Source organism: Mustelus asterias, chromosome 7 (assembly GCF_964213995.1).
Source record: "Mustelus asterias chromosome 7, sMusAst1.hap1.1, whole genome shotgun sequence".
Classification (NCBI taxonomy): domain Eukaryota; kingdom Metazoa; phylum Chordata; class Chondrichthyes; order Carcharhiniformes; family Triakidae; genus Mustelus; species Mustelus asterias.
The window spans coordinates 128,487,087-128,504,001 of record NC_135807.1 but is presented as its reverse complement, the minus strand read 5'-3'; the positions used below and the strand labels follow the sequence as shown (position 1 = coordinate 128,504,001).

Here is a 16,915-nt window from a genome sequence, read left to right as displayed (position 1 = left end):
AAACTTTTTGCACCATGTACACAGACATTATATACTCTGATTTTTCCACAATAGAAAAAAAAATTAGGCAAGGTGCACAACGTCCAGTTTTCTGCTTGTGCCAAAATGAAAACTGCCACATGACAATTCCAATGAAATGGAATAAAAATTAATAACTGCCCACTTTAATTGGGTAGGCAGCACACAGAGGGGAACTTTTCTCCAAAAGCATTCGAGTATAAAGGATAACCTAAGTCAATCACATAGGAATTTTGGATGCTTGGGGGGGGGGGGGGGGGGGGGGGAGAAGCTGCATTGACTGAGAACACAGGAAGGTAAAGAGTAAACATTCGTCTGCAGTTACCACCAGTAGTAATTGCTTTCTTACTGATAGGCATACAGCTTGACGGAAAATGTGATTTTACATTAATTTTCAAGAACAGGAACACAAGGTATATTGGGGCACCAAAGGCAAACTAAAGTGGTGCAACCAGCTTGATAACAGTGAACTCTTTGGTGTACATTTTAATGGGTTAATAAAACACTGGGGTTGAATTTCCATGGACACTTCCTGATCCTTCGCTATAGCCTTTGCACACGTGGTACAAGTCCTGCTGAAAGAGTGTTGACTAGTGAGCCTATCAGCAACCAATGCAAAAGAGAAACAGTCTTGTGATTGGAGGAGCAGTGAATAGTGTTTCATTCAGCCTGTGGCCTGATCACCAGCAGCAGGAAACTGCTGGGGTGGAGAGAAGCTTTTGGGAGGCGCGTAGGGAAGAGGGAGAGAGGCACTTCCCCTACACAAGACATAATGAGGAACAACGATTGCAGCAACAGAGGGACCTGGGACAGCCAAGTGTTAAGACAGAGCAGGGACAAAGAGGGTGGTCCTGAACATCTCCTAGGCATTTTAATCTGCAGACCAACTGAGCCCAGTTTCAGGGCTCTCACTCACCCTCATCCCCACAGACTCACACAGTGGGTGTGAGTGAATGAACATCCTGAGACAGAGTGAGCCAGACAGACATTTTCACCCTCTCACGTTCCAATGATCATCTTTATTAATGATTATTTTTTTAAATGATCAATTTATTGCTTTGACATGATTTCTTCATCTGTCAATTTTTAAAAAAATTCATGTTTGATGTTGTGATAAATCTGACCTTTCCAAAATTTGCTCGATGTCAACAGATCTTTAAATGGTCTGCCAGTGGGCGAAACTGGAAAATTTACCCCATAGCCTCTCCATTTCTGTCAATTTTAAGCTAAAGTTAAAGTGGATAACCAGGAGACCTCCCATCAAAATTAATGGTGAATTTTTCTGGTTGATGGTCTATTTTTATAGTAAAACTAGAATCAAATATAAAGTGCTACCACTTGATTTTGGAGTGGAAAAACAACTTCAGCTGTACTTTCTGCTTACACCAGCATTGATCTCAATATTATTGTTTGCTTTCAATGTTGAAAGCTGGCACTTGGGTGGGTGGTAGGCAGGTGGGTAGAAGGGTGGTAGGCAGGTGGGTGGTGGGCACACATCAGATGTTAATGCTGTTTCTAAAACAATGGCCAGAATTTTCCTGCCGTTCCCGCAGCGGGATCTACTCATCCCACCAACAGCGGCCTCAGTGCAAATAACTGGAAACCCTGTTGATAGTTACAGGATGTGGAGATGCCGGCGTTGGACTGGGGTGAACACAGTAAGAAGTCTCACAACACCAGGTTAAAGTCCAACAGGTTTATTTGGTAGCAAATAACATAAGCTTTCGGAGCACTGCTCCAAAAGCTTATGGTATTTGCTACCAAATAAACCTGTTGGACTTTAACCTGGTGTTGTGAGACTTCTGACAGTTACAGGACCAGAAGATCCTGCCACCAGCCAAATACGGCTGCCTCCACCACCACAAAACATGCCATGAGGGGAGTGAAAAGTCCTACCCAATATTTTTGAGGTGTAGACTAACATTCAAAAGACACATATTTTACATTTGAATAAATATATAACAAGGTTAGCAAAGTATTGTATGTTGTAGCCATGATGTGGAGATGCTGGCGTTGGACTGGGATGGGCACATTAAGAAGTCTCACAACACCAGGTTAAAGTCCAAAGTCCAACAGGTTTATTTGGTAGCACGAGCTTTCGGAGTGCTCTCCTTCATCAGGTGAGTGGGTCCACTCCCCTGATGAAGGAGCAGCGCTCCGAAAGCCCATGCTACCAAATAAACCTGTTGGACTTTAACCTGGTGTGAGACTTCTTATTGTATGTTGCGTTAGCAACCAAATGTTTAATGGGTTTAAATGAAAAGGTTTGAGGGTTTATGCCCTCATTCAAATAGTGCACAATGTCACAAAGGGTTTAAAAATTCAATTATTACTTTAATCAGTCATAACTTTCATTCTTAACTTAAGACAAGGAAATAGTTTGCAGCTTTAGGAAGTTCAGAACAAGAAAATGTTTCCTACCTCATGAAGAATTGTACTGGAGATTGATTGTGCCAGTTGTCTTTTGATTGGAATATTAAGCAGAGTTTCCAGACCAGCACTGTAAGATGCTAGTTGTAGCTCATAATCCTGTTTAACAAATAACATTGTGTACATAAACATCCCACAGTATAAACATACAAAAGAAAATTATTCACCTAGGAGACCATATTTGAGTTTCTTACCTTTACTGACGTTGCACATAGGTCTGCATGCTTTTGGTAGTCTTCAACACTGCCTCGTTTGCTCTTTATTTCAGAGTACAACTTCTATTCAACAGTAAAGTTAGCACTCAATTAGGAAAAAGAAATCTTCAATAAAATCAATCCATCTCAGTTATAATAATGAACCAACTCTGATTTTAATAACTCCTTCCTTGGTGGCCATGCCTCCATCTGCTTCAGCCCAAAATTCCAGAATGATCCCCCTCCCGCACCCCCAGACATCTCATCATCCTGTGAAATGCTCGTGAAGATCTCCTTTTTTGACCAGGCTTTTGGTCATCTGTCCTATTACCTCAAAATTCTGTTTGATAATATTTCAATAATATGCATTAGGACATTATACCATATCAAATATGCTGTAAAATGCAATTTTGCTAGTGAAACTACCCTGGTTTTTGTTTTTCCGCAGTAGGTCGTTACCAATGTTGGAAGCTTGAAAGGACACAACAGCAGGGAGATTTCCTTCCCTACACTAGGCCCAGGCCACTGCCAGGGTAATGGAGCACATTGGGTTTCCCTTGAACCCAGCTGCACGCTGTCTGACAGACATTTCAGCCAAGTTGGGAGCAGAGAAGAGGGATATCAAGGTTCATGTATTTTCACTTGAAACCCATCATAACAGTGAATTTCCAATCTCATTCCCATCAGTAATCAGATTGAGCACCTTCCCAAGGAATGAGGTGTAACTAAGCCAAAATGATGAGTCTTGCAACGGATAGATAAGAGAATCAGAGAACTTGGTCAACTGCGCACTGTTAATCAGAAAAGTGGGAAAAATAAAACTATTCGGGAAAGCACAACAGGCACAAGCTGTGATGATCCTATAACTTATATTAAACATTTCCAGCGCATAATTCATTTTAAAGGCCCAGCTTTGAACTGTAAATAACAATGAGGCCATGAATGCTCACTCTTTTTATGAAATAAATTCAACAATTTCCAGAGCACGCACATGTACAATTAAACATGGAAATTGAAGTTGTTTTTCAAGTTACCCTGCTTCTCCAAGAGACCCAGAATTGAAATCCATGCAACAATGTGAAGTTGCTGTAATTGCTCATTAAGCATGGCGGGTGAAACTAAACCTGGTGCATTCAAGTGTAAATTAATTTTTAAACAGCATGTTAAGTCATAATTATTTCCAAATAACCCCTCTGGCATTGAACATTAACTTTACAAGTGTGGAGTCAGATGCCATCAGAACTTTTTAGCGCTAAGAATTAAACTTTTTTTCTGTCCTTTATCTCTCTCTTAATCCCATCTGTCTTTCTCGTTATTTTGTTTTCAGCATGATTTAGATTTCCCGGTTTAGGTTGTGTGTCTCAGCGAGGGTTCTTCAATCTGACTGGTTTAAAAATCACACCGTTGCTTTTACAGCTCATAACTGCCATGCATCCAGTGTGGAGCATGTGCCATGCTGGATAAGATGCCTAATGACAGTATGCTGTCTCTCAAAAACCTCCCAAACTCTATAGGTAACTGTGTAAGAGAGTGAACTCAGACCATCTTTTGGCTCCAAGCCAAATATTCAGGCCAAATAAATACTGTACGGTTATTGTAAACTTTGTGGAAATATGCAACACCACATTTGGTCACCATGTTTTTTGAGATAGCACAATATATAACCAGGAAATTTCGCTATATTGGTCTATTTAGATTTAATCCTTTAAAATCTGTTTGCAATCAATATATGGAATTACTGGACAGTCACTTTATACAAGTAGGCTGTATATTTCAAAAATACTAAATTTCATACAAACCTTTTGCTCATTTAGCTGATCCACTAGGGCATTTGTATCCCCAAATCTATTAACCTGCAGTGCATCCTGTTTCTGTTTTGTCACATCGATCCACTTGCTCAGGTTCTGGAACAACTCTCCATAGTCTTTTAGTTGCCTATGTTCCTTATCTAGGTCAAGATACCTGCACAAAAAAGGAAAAAGATCCATCTAATTCCATGGGAATAATAATGAATTCATTGCAATGTTTATATGATTTAACGACAAATTAAAAATGTGATGATTTTTCATGCAAATTGTTAGTCAACCAAATTACTTGCACATGAAGGTTTCTAACCCCAACTTCAGAAATATTATGGGCTGTAGCAAGGAACAGCTACTGGAGGCGCAAGTATGAGAGAAGCTACTTGAGTGAGTAACTTGGGGTGAAGTGAAAATGACAGCCCTTGATAATCAAGGCAGCATTTGGCTGAGTGTGGCATCATGGGGCCTCAGCAAAACTGGAGTCAATGGGAATTAGGGAGAAAACCCTCCGCTGGTTGAAGTTATACCTCGCATAAAGAAAATGGTTATGGTTGCAGGAGGTCAATCATGATGTGGAGATGCCGGCGTTGGATTGGGGTAGGCACAATAAGAAGTCTCACAACACCGAGATGATTGACGGATGATTGACCTCCATAAGAAGTCTCACAACACCAGGTTGAAGTCCAACAGGTTTATTTGATAGCACAAACTTTTGGAGTGCTGTCCCTTGATGAAGGGGCTCACCTGATGAAGAAGCAGAGCTCCAAAAGCTCGTGCTACCAAATAAACCTGTTGGACTTTAACCTGGTGTTGTGAGACTTCTTACGGAGGTCAATCATCTCAGTTCCAGTGCATCACTGCAGGAGTTCCTCAGGGTAGTATCTGAGACCCAACCATCTCTAGCTGCTTCATCAATGGCCTTCCTTTCCATCATAAGGTCAGAAGTGGGAATGTCTGCTGGTGATTACACAATGTTCAGCACCACTTGCAACTCCTCAGTTACTGAAGTAGCCCATGTCCAAATGCAGCCAGATCTGGACAATATCCAGACTTGAAGTGGCAAGTAACATTCATGCCACACAAGTGCCAGGAAATAACCACCTCCAACAAGAAATAATCTAAAATTCATCACCCTCTTGTCATTCAATGGCTTTACCATTGCTGAATCCCCAACTATCAATATCCTGGGGGTTACCATTGACCAGAAACGGAACTGGACTAGCCATGTAACTATTGGGCGGCATTTTCTGGCCCTTCTCATCGCCAGGATTTCCTGGTCCCACTGAAGGTGACCCCTGCAGTGGGTTCCCCGGTGGTGGGATAGGCGATACATGTAGAATGCCTTGGACTTCAGTGGGACCAGAAGATCAGAGGCAAAGAATCCTGCAGTGAGTAACTCACTTCCGGTCTCCCCAAAGCCTATCACCACTTGCAATGCACAAGTCAGGAATATGATGGAATAATCTCCGCTTGCCTGGATGAGTGCAGTTCCAACAACACTCAAGAACCTTGACACCATCCAGGACAAAACAGACCACTTGGTGGCCCCCATCCACAAACATTCACTCTCCCCACTACTGATGCACAGTGGCAGCAGTGTATCTGCAAGATGCACTGCACAGACTCACCAAGGCTCATTAGATGGCACCTTCCGAATCCATGATCATCATCATCTAGAAGGACAAAGCCAGCAGACCCTCAGAACACCACCATGTGCAAGTTCCCCTCCAAGGCACTCACTACCCTGACTTGGAAATATATTGCTGTTCCTTCACTGTCGCTGGGTTAAAATCCGAGAACTGCACTGTGGGTGTACCTACACCATATGGACTAGTGGTTCAAGAAGGCAGCTCACCATCACCTTCTCAAGGGCATTTATGGATAGAGAATAAATGCTGGCCTGGCCAGTGACTCCCACATCCCATGAATGGATTTTTAAAACTTGAACATTATAATTATGCACTGCTTAGTCCAGTATTTCAAATTTACATTGAAATCAAAATCTTCCCCAGATGAAGAAGACTGTTGTAAAATGAACTATTATTGGGCAGCTAGTGCTGGCTGACACTAGTCTTAAAATAGTCCTAAGAAACACCATTAAACATTATGAAATCTGTTATTACCTCAGTAAAGGAGACAAATGAGACCATTCTACCAGTAGACTGGTATTGGCATGGTCAGTACTACTAGCCCAAGGCCTCAACACTTTGGCTCCAGAAGCTATTTTATCCAAGATGGAGTCCCTCCTTCAGGCAGGAGGCCTCCTACTGACTAGGAGCTGAGACAACTCCAGACTCTTCCATTATAGCAGAGCCAGCAGAGAACATGGAGCTTGAAATCTAAAAGTGGGGAAACATTACAGCTAAGAAAGGTAGAAATGACTTGGTAGCAGAATGAGAGATATTAAATCTTCTGGAGGGGGGCTTGGACAATCCCAAGTATGAACACAAAAGCATTCCCCAAAGGTTCTCATGAGTATCTTGGTGTTGGGCATGTGAAGATGCTGAGGGTGTCCAGGACTATAATCAAAAAAAATTAAGTGCCTGTGTCCAAATTAATTTCTAACCTTCGGGAAAGGGATCCAACTGGCCAGGCCAGCATTTATTCTCTATCCATAAATGCCCTTGAGAAGGTGATGGTGAGCTGCCTTCTTGAACCACTTTTGAACAACCCCAAAGGAACGTAAATTGAAATGTAAAGCCAATCTTACTAATTCCACTATGCTTTCATTGAGCACATTCCTTCAATTACTGCTCGTTTACAAATATTATCTTGTTATGGCAATCCAACCCTTCAAAATGCATAACCTGAATTACCCTGCCACAAAGTCAGTGCTTGGAGACAACCAATTTTCCATCAGGATTTGGTACAGTTACTGTACATCCATCTCCAGGTACAATAAGCTGAACAGGTTTGGCATTGTTTCTAGTAATTACCTGTCCAGTTCTTGTGTACCCTCCCTTCAATTTACAACTAAAACCCAGTTCTGTTTATAATTGACAAAGTCAATCTTCCAAGATTCTTGACATGAAATGTGAACCTATAATCTCTTCATTCAGGACAAGATTGCAACTAAATGAACTAATATATTTATTTTTTTCAAAATATAAATGGCAATATCCAACCTGCTATCAATTTCTTTGTAAATTCTCTGCCATCGGTCAGCTAGCTGTGTGACCTTTTCATTGTATTTAGTAAGATCAATGTCACATTTGTAGAAAGATGGCATTATTTCATCATTGATACGGAGGGATTCCTGCATATTTTGCTGCATCAACATAATTAAGTCCTTCTTCTGATCCAGTTCACTCTTCATTTTCTAAGAAAAAAAAGTGTAAAAAAAAAATTAATGCAAAAAGCTGCTTTTTAAAAGAGATAAACGGGCAGAATTTTCCATTTCTCAACAGCCGGGAATCCAGAGAGCGAGACACCGTTTTTCACAACAAACCAAGAAGGGGAGCCTCCCACCAACTCCCCCCTTCCTCCAATGGAATTCCTCAGCGGGCCCCCTGGCACCCTGACACTGCCCCCATCAAATTACTCATCAGACTTCCAGTTTGCAGTTTGGCTTTTAGTTCGAACATTAATATTGACCAGGTGTGCCAGCGTAATACTAGCAAGAGATACAACTACCCAGTAATGTCAGAAGAATCTTGTCCCATTTTCTAGACTCCTCAATCAAGTAAACTGTTGGTTCAAAGTTTGCTTCGCAGAGGCAGCTCACTCACTATGGGAAATTTACTGATTCATGACTGCTATTGGAAAGCATATGCATGTCAAGGGAGTACTGGTCCAGTCTCAGGAGCGATCCTCTGCATAGCTGAATAACCTAACATTCACTGTTTAGGTCTTCACCCAAAAAATGATCCCTTTGTACTTAAGGGGGTACAAATGTTTACTGAGATGTATCTCAGTGATAATCTGAGTAGGTCACATGGACTTTGTAGAAATCAATGGGATCAAAATAGGGCAAGTTCTAGAATAGATGGACAGCAACTCCAACAAATTAACTATCTATCCAAGGAAGGTGACAATTATCTCCAGTGTCTTCAGGGAGAAAACTGAAAGTAACACAAGTGGTTCTGATACAGGGAGATGGTGCAGTTGTATTGTCACTGGACCAGTAATCCAAAGACTCAGAGTAATGCTCTGAGGACTTGGGTTTGAATCCCACTATGATTGATGGTGAAATACGAATTAAATAAAAATTTGAAATTAAAAGTCTAATGATGACCATTAAACCATTGTTAAAACCCATCTGGTTCACTAATGTACTTTAAGGAAGGAAATCTGACACCTTTACCTGGCCTACATGTGACTCCGGACCCCATAGCAATGTGGTTAACTCTAAATGCCCTCTGAAATGGCCAAGCAAACCATTCAGTTCAAGGGCAATTAAGGATGGGCAATAAATGCTGGCCAAGCCAGTGATGCCCACATCCCTTGAAAGAATAAAAAAAATTCTGCTTACCTTAAGATTGATTCTGTACATCTCTATTTTATCCAAACTCATTGGGACTGTTTCCTCTTCAGTTAGTCTAGCTTCATAAACTTTTATCACATCCTCCGCCTCCAGAATATTTTGGAAGAGTAACTTAAGTGCTTTCATTCTGAAAACAAATTAATGCAATCAGTGCATTCATGGAAAAGTAGAAATAAGCGATTAACACAGACTCACAAATAATACGTCAATGTGATGCTCTGGAACTAGCCATACCTATAGCCAAGCTATTCCAGTACAGCTACAACACTGGCATCTACCCAACAATGTGGAAAATTGCCCGGGGATGTCCACTCCACAAATTCAACCTAATTAATTACTGCCCCATCAGTCTACTCTCGATCATTTGCAAAATGAAGCAAGGTGTCATTGTCATTGCTTTCAAATGGCACTTACTCTGCAATAATCTGGCTCACTGATGCTTGGTTTGGGTTCCACCAGGGCTACTCTGCTCCTGACCTCATTGCAGCTTTGGTCCAAACATAGACAAAAGTACTGAATTCCAGATGCGAGAGTGACTCAAGAAGTCCTGGCAAAATTTAAGTCAATGGGAATCACTGGGAAAATCTTCCACTTCACTGAGATGGTAATTGTTGTAGAAGGCCAATCCTCTCAATCCCAGGATATCATTGCAAGATTTTCTCAGGGTAATGTCCTAGGCCCAACCGTCTTCAGCTGCTTCAATGATCTTCTGTCCAGATGATTGCATAACATTTAGCTTCATTTGCAACACCTCAGATACTGAAGCAGTGTGTGGTCCATCTGCAGCAAGACCTGGACAACACTCAGACTTGAGCCACTAAGTGTCAAGTGATTCATGCCACATAAGCACCATGCAACGACCATCTCCAACAAGAGAGAATCTAACCATCACCCCATACCATTCGATGGTATTACTATCACTAAATCCCCTATCAACAACCTGGGAATTACCATTGACCAGAAACTTAACCAGACTAACCATATAAATATTGTGGCTACAAGAGCAGGTCAGATGCTGTGAGTTCTAAGGCAAGGAACACTTCCAGTCCACAAAGCACAAATCAGGAGTGTGATGGCATACTCTCCATATGCCTGAATGAGTACAGCTCCAACAACACTCAAGAAGCTCAAAACAATCCAAAACAAAGCAGCTTGCTTTATCTGCACATCACCCCCAGACCAAACATTCATTCCCTCCACCAATGACGCAGTGGCAGCAGTGTGTAGCAACTACAAGATGCACTGCATTAACTCACCAAGACTCCTTCAATAGCCCCTTCCAAACCCATGAGCACTACAACATAGAAGGGCAAGGGTAGCAAAGCATTGGAATACTACCACCTGTTAAGTTCCTCGCCAAGTACATGGTATCCTGAGATGGAACTGTATCACTGTTCCTTTACTGTTGCTGGGTCAAAACTCTGGAACTCTTACGAAATGACACTAAGATTGTATCTCCAGCGTATGGACTGCAGCAATTCGAGAAGGTAAATCACCAGTACCTTCTCCAGAGCAATTAGGCACGTGCAACAAATGCTGGCATCCCATGAAAGAACAAAGGGAGACTTGTCACGGATTATGTAATCTGGCTACCAGCTTCCCATAGATCGCTCAAAATGCTTCCTTTAAAAAAAAACAGCTGCTTTTCCTCCCCGCAAACTGTAATTTCTAATATCCAAAAATAAGTAATGGGGATGTGACTATTTCTTTTGACAGCTTGTTCCATTGTGGGATTATCTTTGTGAAGAATGATTGTTAATATACCGTGACACCGCGGTTACCACTGCTGCTTCACGGTACCAAGGACCCGGGTTCAATTCCGGTCTCAGGTGAATGTGTGGAGTTTGCACTTTCTCCCCATGTCTGCATGGGTTTATGATGTGGAGATGTCAGCGTTGGACTGGGGTGAACACAGCAAGAGTTTTAACAACACCAGGTTAAAGTCCAACAGGTTTATTTGGTAGCAAATACCATTTGCTACCAAATTTGCTACTAAATAAACCTGTTGGACTTTAACCTGGTGTTGTTAAAACTCTTACTGCATGGGTTTATTCAGGGTGTAAAAGATGTGCGGGTTAGGTAGATTGGCCATGCTAAATTGCCCCTTAGTGTCCGGAGGGGCTCGCATGGTAATTACATGAGGTTATAGAGATAGGGTCTAGGTGGGATTGTTGTTGGTGCAGGCTCAATGGGCCAAATGGCCTCCTTCTGCACTGTAGGGATTCTACCAAGGAGGAACAGTGTGGAAATATACAATGGCCAAGATTTTCTGCTCCTGTTCACAACGGATGGGTTTGGTGACAGGAGCAGAAAATATCGCAAGAAGGCCAAAGTTGCATTTCACAACAATGTCAAAACAGGAACAATTGTCCCCTTCTCCCCTCAGTGATGGGTCACATTTCTCGAAGTTGAACATCGGAAACCTCATTATAATAAATTAACATGTAATTATCAGGCCCATAAACCAGAACCATCCTCCACATCCAAAAAGTCCATCCACTGTGTCATGTTGTCAAAAAGAACATGAAGCACGACAGTCTCAAAAGGAAAGTGGGTCATGCCAGGGTAGTATCAGCTTGATGCCCACGTAGTGCCAGGGGTGCACACCTGAGTGAAGGTTGTTTCCTGGTTTGCTAGCTGTGCACTGGGGACCACCTTTAAAAATGACGCCCAGATCACTCAGTCTGATTTGATGGCAGGAAGGCCGAATTAGAGGCTGCCTGCCAGCAATACTTCGTGGTACCTGTAACTGCAAGTTTTATTTTTCTACGTCCCAGATTATATGGCAGAGAAAGCCACCATTGCTTTCAATGCTGTTTTTCCCACCTGACATCAGCCTTTACATTTTACACATTTATACTATCCCAAAGTACACTTGTACATGCAGAGAATCCGCTGATGTTTCATTCAGATTACTTAAATTTATAGTTTTCATCTCTCTCTCACCTTTCTAAATAAGCAGAAGAAAAATCACTGCCATTCTTCAGTCTTTGGCCTATCAGGCCAAATTCTGTTTCGAAGAATGTTCTGGACTCATTTGGCACAGTGGTTGATTTATACCACCTATTCTGCAGGCTGACAAAGTCATCATCAATTGTATTCAGCTCATCCTGTGCAAACTGAAGAAAAGTGAAGAAAAAAGATAAATGAGCACAGAAACAAAATGGCAACATTCAACATTTCTTTCAATAAAACTTGAAGTTAAACACAAAATTAACATTCAAAAATTCAGGACAGCTTTCAAACGTAATACAGAAACCTGATAAAAGCACTATTCCTAAAAAATAGCACATAAAGATTAACCAACCAGCAAAATAATCCATTACTTAATTTTCACGCACTAATGCCTAACATTATTTTGTGATAAAGGGGCAAAGAATGGTGGAGGTAATGGTGGGGATTTCTGTTTCTGTTTCTACCGGGGAATAAGATAGGGGGCAGAGAATCGAGGTCGAGTCCCAAAGTGGATTTCAGGCCAGTCAGATTTCCCCATTCCATTGTCTCCACAACCCCCCTTTCCCCACCCCCGGTGAGTAACAGGGTTCCCACCATGCAATGACGAGAACCTCTTTATGATATATTACCAAATACGTAGCGGGGCTCCCTGCTGTATCACCTCCTTACATAGGGAATTCCCGTCACACTAGCAAGGTTTACAATAGACATTGTAAAAACGGGGAACTGGCGAACGGAACCCACTGGCGGCAAGCAGGTAAGTACAGACCCCGGGAGGAGAAGGTGATGCCTGGCAGTGACTGAGCACTACAGGATGGAGAGGTGCCCTTTCAACTTACAGAAACCTAATTTTCTGGCAAGCCCACCCCACCTGTGTGACATCGTGGAATCCGCCCATTCCATTTCTTTTCCCTAAAGAGTTGAAAAACACAGCGGAAAAGGCCGGCAGAGCAGCAGGGAAGCTTGCTTTTCCTATCTGAGACAACACTTTTTAAAAAAGAAATTGGAAAATTCTGCCCAATGAGTTCACTTTGTGAATTTTATACCCATCCTGATAAGCATTGTTTAACTGAGCACTTTCCTATTTTGCACACCTATGCTATGAAATCCTCCTTTGACATTCTTGGGCATATACCAGAAATTGCCCAGCTTATGATTTCTCTATCCAGTAATTTGAAAACAGAATATCTAGCCTTGGGTTTCTGAGTATTGTTAGATATTGATAAGGTTCAAACTATTTCGAAATCATAGAAATCATAGAATCCCTACAGTACAGAAAGAGGCCATTCGGCCCATCGAGTCTGCACCGACCACAATCCCACCCAAGCCCTACCCCATATCCCTACATATTTAGCCACTAATCCCTCTAACCCACGCATCTCAGGACACTAAGGGCAATTTTAGCATGGCCTAACCAGCACATCTTTGGACTGTGGGAGGAAACCGGAGCACCTGGAGGAAACCCACGCAGACACGAGGAGAAAGTGCAAACTTCACAGAGACAGTGACCCAAGCCGGGAATCGAAACCAGGTCCCTGGAGCTGTGAAGCAGCAGCGCTAACCACTGTGCTACCGTGCCGCCAACAATGAACTCCAACAAAACGCCAGGTAAAGTAAAAATAACTTGTTAGAAATGCTAATAATTGAAGAATCCAATTTCAAAGCATTCTCATCAGCCCGTCTGTGGTTGAATGCAGCCACCTCCAGCACAAAGATCCTTCTGCTCCGCCTCAGCATACCTTGGGTCTAGAGAGAAGTACCCACATAGCCTCACTAACGTACTTCTATTTTCCACTTTGAGACTGAAAGTTGGTGTTGAATAGAGGTGGTTTCTGCTGTAGGAGGCCTGCATTGCTTCAGACTGACAAAAACCATTTCACATAGACCTCTGCACCTGGAGAAAGGAAGCCTTCATCCCATTTAGTCTGGGTTGGGGTTTCAGAGATTAAAAGACAGTTTTTTAATAATGCAGCTGGAGTTGCAGATTTTCAGTTGTTGTGCTTGGATGCAAATTACCAACTGGTAAAAGTGCATAAGTGCAAATTAGGCAGGGTCAGGCAATGACGTATGCGTAAGTACAGCCTGCCTAATTTACCTGCTGTTTAAAATAAAAGGGAAAGAAAATAGGAGATCTTCCTAACTGTCCAATTTTCTTCCTATGTGCTCTACTGAGCAAGTTATTTACCCCCAAAGCACAGAGGAAAATTTTCTTGTTAGTTTAGAAGAGGATTCCAGCCCCTTTTGGATTTTGTAAATGCAAAAAAAAACTTTTCATTTCATATTCATGTTAGGAGAAATATAGCATTACATTGCAATGATGCAACATTATGAACATCTCTGATTCAATGATGAACATAGAATCCCACAGTACAAAAGGAGGCCACTTGGCCCATCGAGTCTGCACCGACCACGATCTCACCCACGCCTATCCCCACAACCCCATGCATTTACCCTAGCTAGGCCCCATGACACTAAGGGGCAATTTAGCATGGCCAGTCCACCTAACCCACACATGTTTGGACTGTGGGAGGAAACCGGAGCACCCAAAGGAAACCCACGCAGACACAGGGAGAACATGCAGACTCCGCACAGACAGTGACCCAAGCCAGGAATTGAACCTGGGTCCCTGATGCTGTGAGGCAGCAGTGCTAACTACTGAGCCGCTCCTAAAGAAGAGCTTTCTATTTCCGTTTTATTATCTTCCATCATTTCTTTCGGCAGAATTTTCCAGCCCTTCCTGCTGGCGAGTTTTCCTGTCCTGCTGCTGATGGCAACTCCTCCCGGCAGCAGGTTCCCCGGTGCTGGCCACCATAGACATTGGTGGGACTGGTATTTAAGCTTGCCAATGGCAGGCGACCTTCACCACTGGAAAACAGGCCTGGGAAGGGGGGGGGGGGGGGGGGAGGTGGGTGACATGACCCCCACCTTTTGTCTTTTCCTTCTTGTTTTAAATACTCCTTAAGGATAACATATCCATTTGGTGAACTTACCCAAGTTAATAAAACCAGAAACATTAAGTAAGAGATTTTTGAGTGCCATTGTCACTTTCCAGGCACTTGTTAGACTAAAGATTAAAACATTCCTTAAAGCTCTGGGATTCAAGTTCTTGAATGAAACAAGTCACACTCCCAAATAATCTTTAATTCAGTTAGCTGTGTAGTGATCATTTCTGAGCTACTTTTCCACACATATCAACAGATTTCATGAAACAATTGGTATATATTTATAAAATCTACCACCGGTAACAGAAAACAAACATTAAAAATAACTGCTATTAACTTAAAATTTCAAAGTTAATATTTCAGGTTGCGGATACTTCATGCTAACCTCCAACTCAGACATCCTTTGCACAAAGTCCACATGTGCATTAGAATCAATGAGGAGATGTATTTTTTCCATCATTTTATACTCATTCTGTTCTAAACGGCGACGTATCTTCTGAAGTTCTTGTTGGAAACTCATGTCAACCTTTGGTGGTATTGGTTGTTGCGGTGGCATTGGTTGTTGCGGTGGCATTGATTGTTGTGGTGCTAATGTTACTGGAACTGTATTTCAAGACAACATAAAAGCTTAGGATTAGAAAAACCAATAACTCTTATGGAGACCATACAGAATTTGCTTCATCATGGATCCTCAGTTTCGTGAAACACACACTATCCACAAAGAAGTAATGCAACATTTTTCTCAACACTCCACCCCAAATATAGAAACAGTTAAAGTTCTGAAATATGAATGTAAACTTACAATATAATTGCATAATCTGTCTAGCTGAATTCCATAGGTGATTCATTCAATTCCATTAACACCAAAGAACCCTCTTGTATGGTATTCAATTAATTAATCTATTCTTACCATTATTTCATTCAATTCCATTTTTAACCATGTAGTTATTCTGCTGTTTTATTAAGATAATCATGATATCATGATAGGGAGACCGTGAGGGAGAGCGTGAGAGTTTGAGTATGTCCCTTGTACCCCTGGTATGTTGTCTTCTTCTAATGTTAAATAAAATACAAATTATCCTTTTAACAAGTCTTTCGCTTCCTGATTGCGCGATTATAGTCTCACTTTCATCCATCTTAATGGGCCCAACATTTTCCTTTACCATACAAGCATAGAATTCCTACAGTGCAGAAATAGGCCATCTGGCCCATTGGGTCTGCACCAACTCTCCAAAAGAGCATCTCACCCAGGCCCTCCCCTCATAACCCCGTGCATCTACCATGGCTAATCCATCTAACCTACACAGTCTTTGACACTGAGGGCCAATTCGGCATGGCCGATTCACCTAACCTGCACATCTTTGGACTGTGGGAGGAAACCGGGGCACCCGGAGGAAACCCAACGCAGACACAGGGAGAATGTGCAAACTCCACACAGATGGTTACCCACAGCTGGGATCGAACCTAGGTCCTTGCCGCTGAGGCAGCAGTGCTAACCATTGCCACTATGTCGCCCTTAGAATATTCTCATTATATTGATAAATTGTACAGCTCTTTAAGGAAACATAATAGTAAATATTACAAACCCTGTCTGTGAATTCTTTCATCCTCCAAAACAGTCACCAAGTTTACGTAATGTTTCTTGCTTGAACCAAAATCAGATTCCAATTTTCCTTTATCTGCATCAGTAAAGTATTGTGAATCCTTACTGTACATCTGGAAAGTTTTAAAGTTCTTTTCCAGGTTTCTTATGACAAGCTCATAATCCTCACGAGACATTGTCCGTAACTGAAATCAAAAGAAAGATTACTTGCAAGGGATAATGTTTTTGTTACTTTAATTCCCTAGAAGGTCCCATCAGCTCCCTGGGGGTGAGCTGTGAGAGATTTTCCCACCATTATAATTAATGATGGAAAAAGCAGGTGTAACATAGGCCCGGATTTTCACAATGATGGGGAACCTCTCAGTTGTAAAAATGACGGAGGTGCCAAAAAGCAGAAGTCCCACTCCAGTCCTACACCAGTCATTCTTGCGATGACAGGAATTGGAATGGATCACATTTCATGCAGGTGCATTTTGCGGAGGCAGCTG

General features: G+C 42.0%; 1 protein-coding gene and 1 long non-coding RNA gene across 4 annotated transcripts in view; one reads left to right on the top strand and one right to left on the bottom strand.

The window, feature by feature from the left end:
* LOC144495943 (uncharacterized) overlaps positions 1-4,713 on the top strand; it is a 43,303-nt gene extending 38,590 nt beyond the window's left edge. For both annotated transcript variants that reach the window (XR_013498363.1, XR_013498364.1), the window contains exon 3: positions 3,091-4,713. This is a non-coding gene — a long non-coding RNA (uncharacterized LOC144495943). The remainder of the gene's footprint in view (positions 1-3,090) is intronic.
* Positions 1-16,915, bottom strand: part of LOC144495941 (desmoplakin-like) — a 73,170-nt gene that overhangs the window by 19,466 nt on the left and 36,789 nt on the right. For both annotated transcript variants that reach the window (XM_078216817.1, XM_078216816.1), the window contains exons 14-21: positions 16,411-16,612; positions 15,210-15,427; positions 11,874-12,046; positions 8,916-9,054; positions 7,570-7,763; positions 4,442-4,604; positions 2,643-2,726; positions 2,440-2,547 (exon numbers count right to left, since the gene is read on the bottom strand). In XM_078216817.1, coding sequence (XP_078072943.1) covers positions 2,440-2,547; positions 2,643-2,726; positions 4,442-4,604; positions 7,570-7,763; positions 8,916-9,054; positions 11,874-12,046; positions 15,210-15,427; positions 16,411-16,612 — 1,281 coding nt within the window. The remainder of the gene's footprint in view (positions 1-2,439; positions 2,548-2,642; positions 2,727-4,441; positions 4,605-7,569; positions 7,764-8,915; positions 9,055-11,873; positions 12,047-15,209; positions 15,428-16,410; positions 16,613-16,915) is intronic.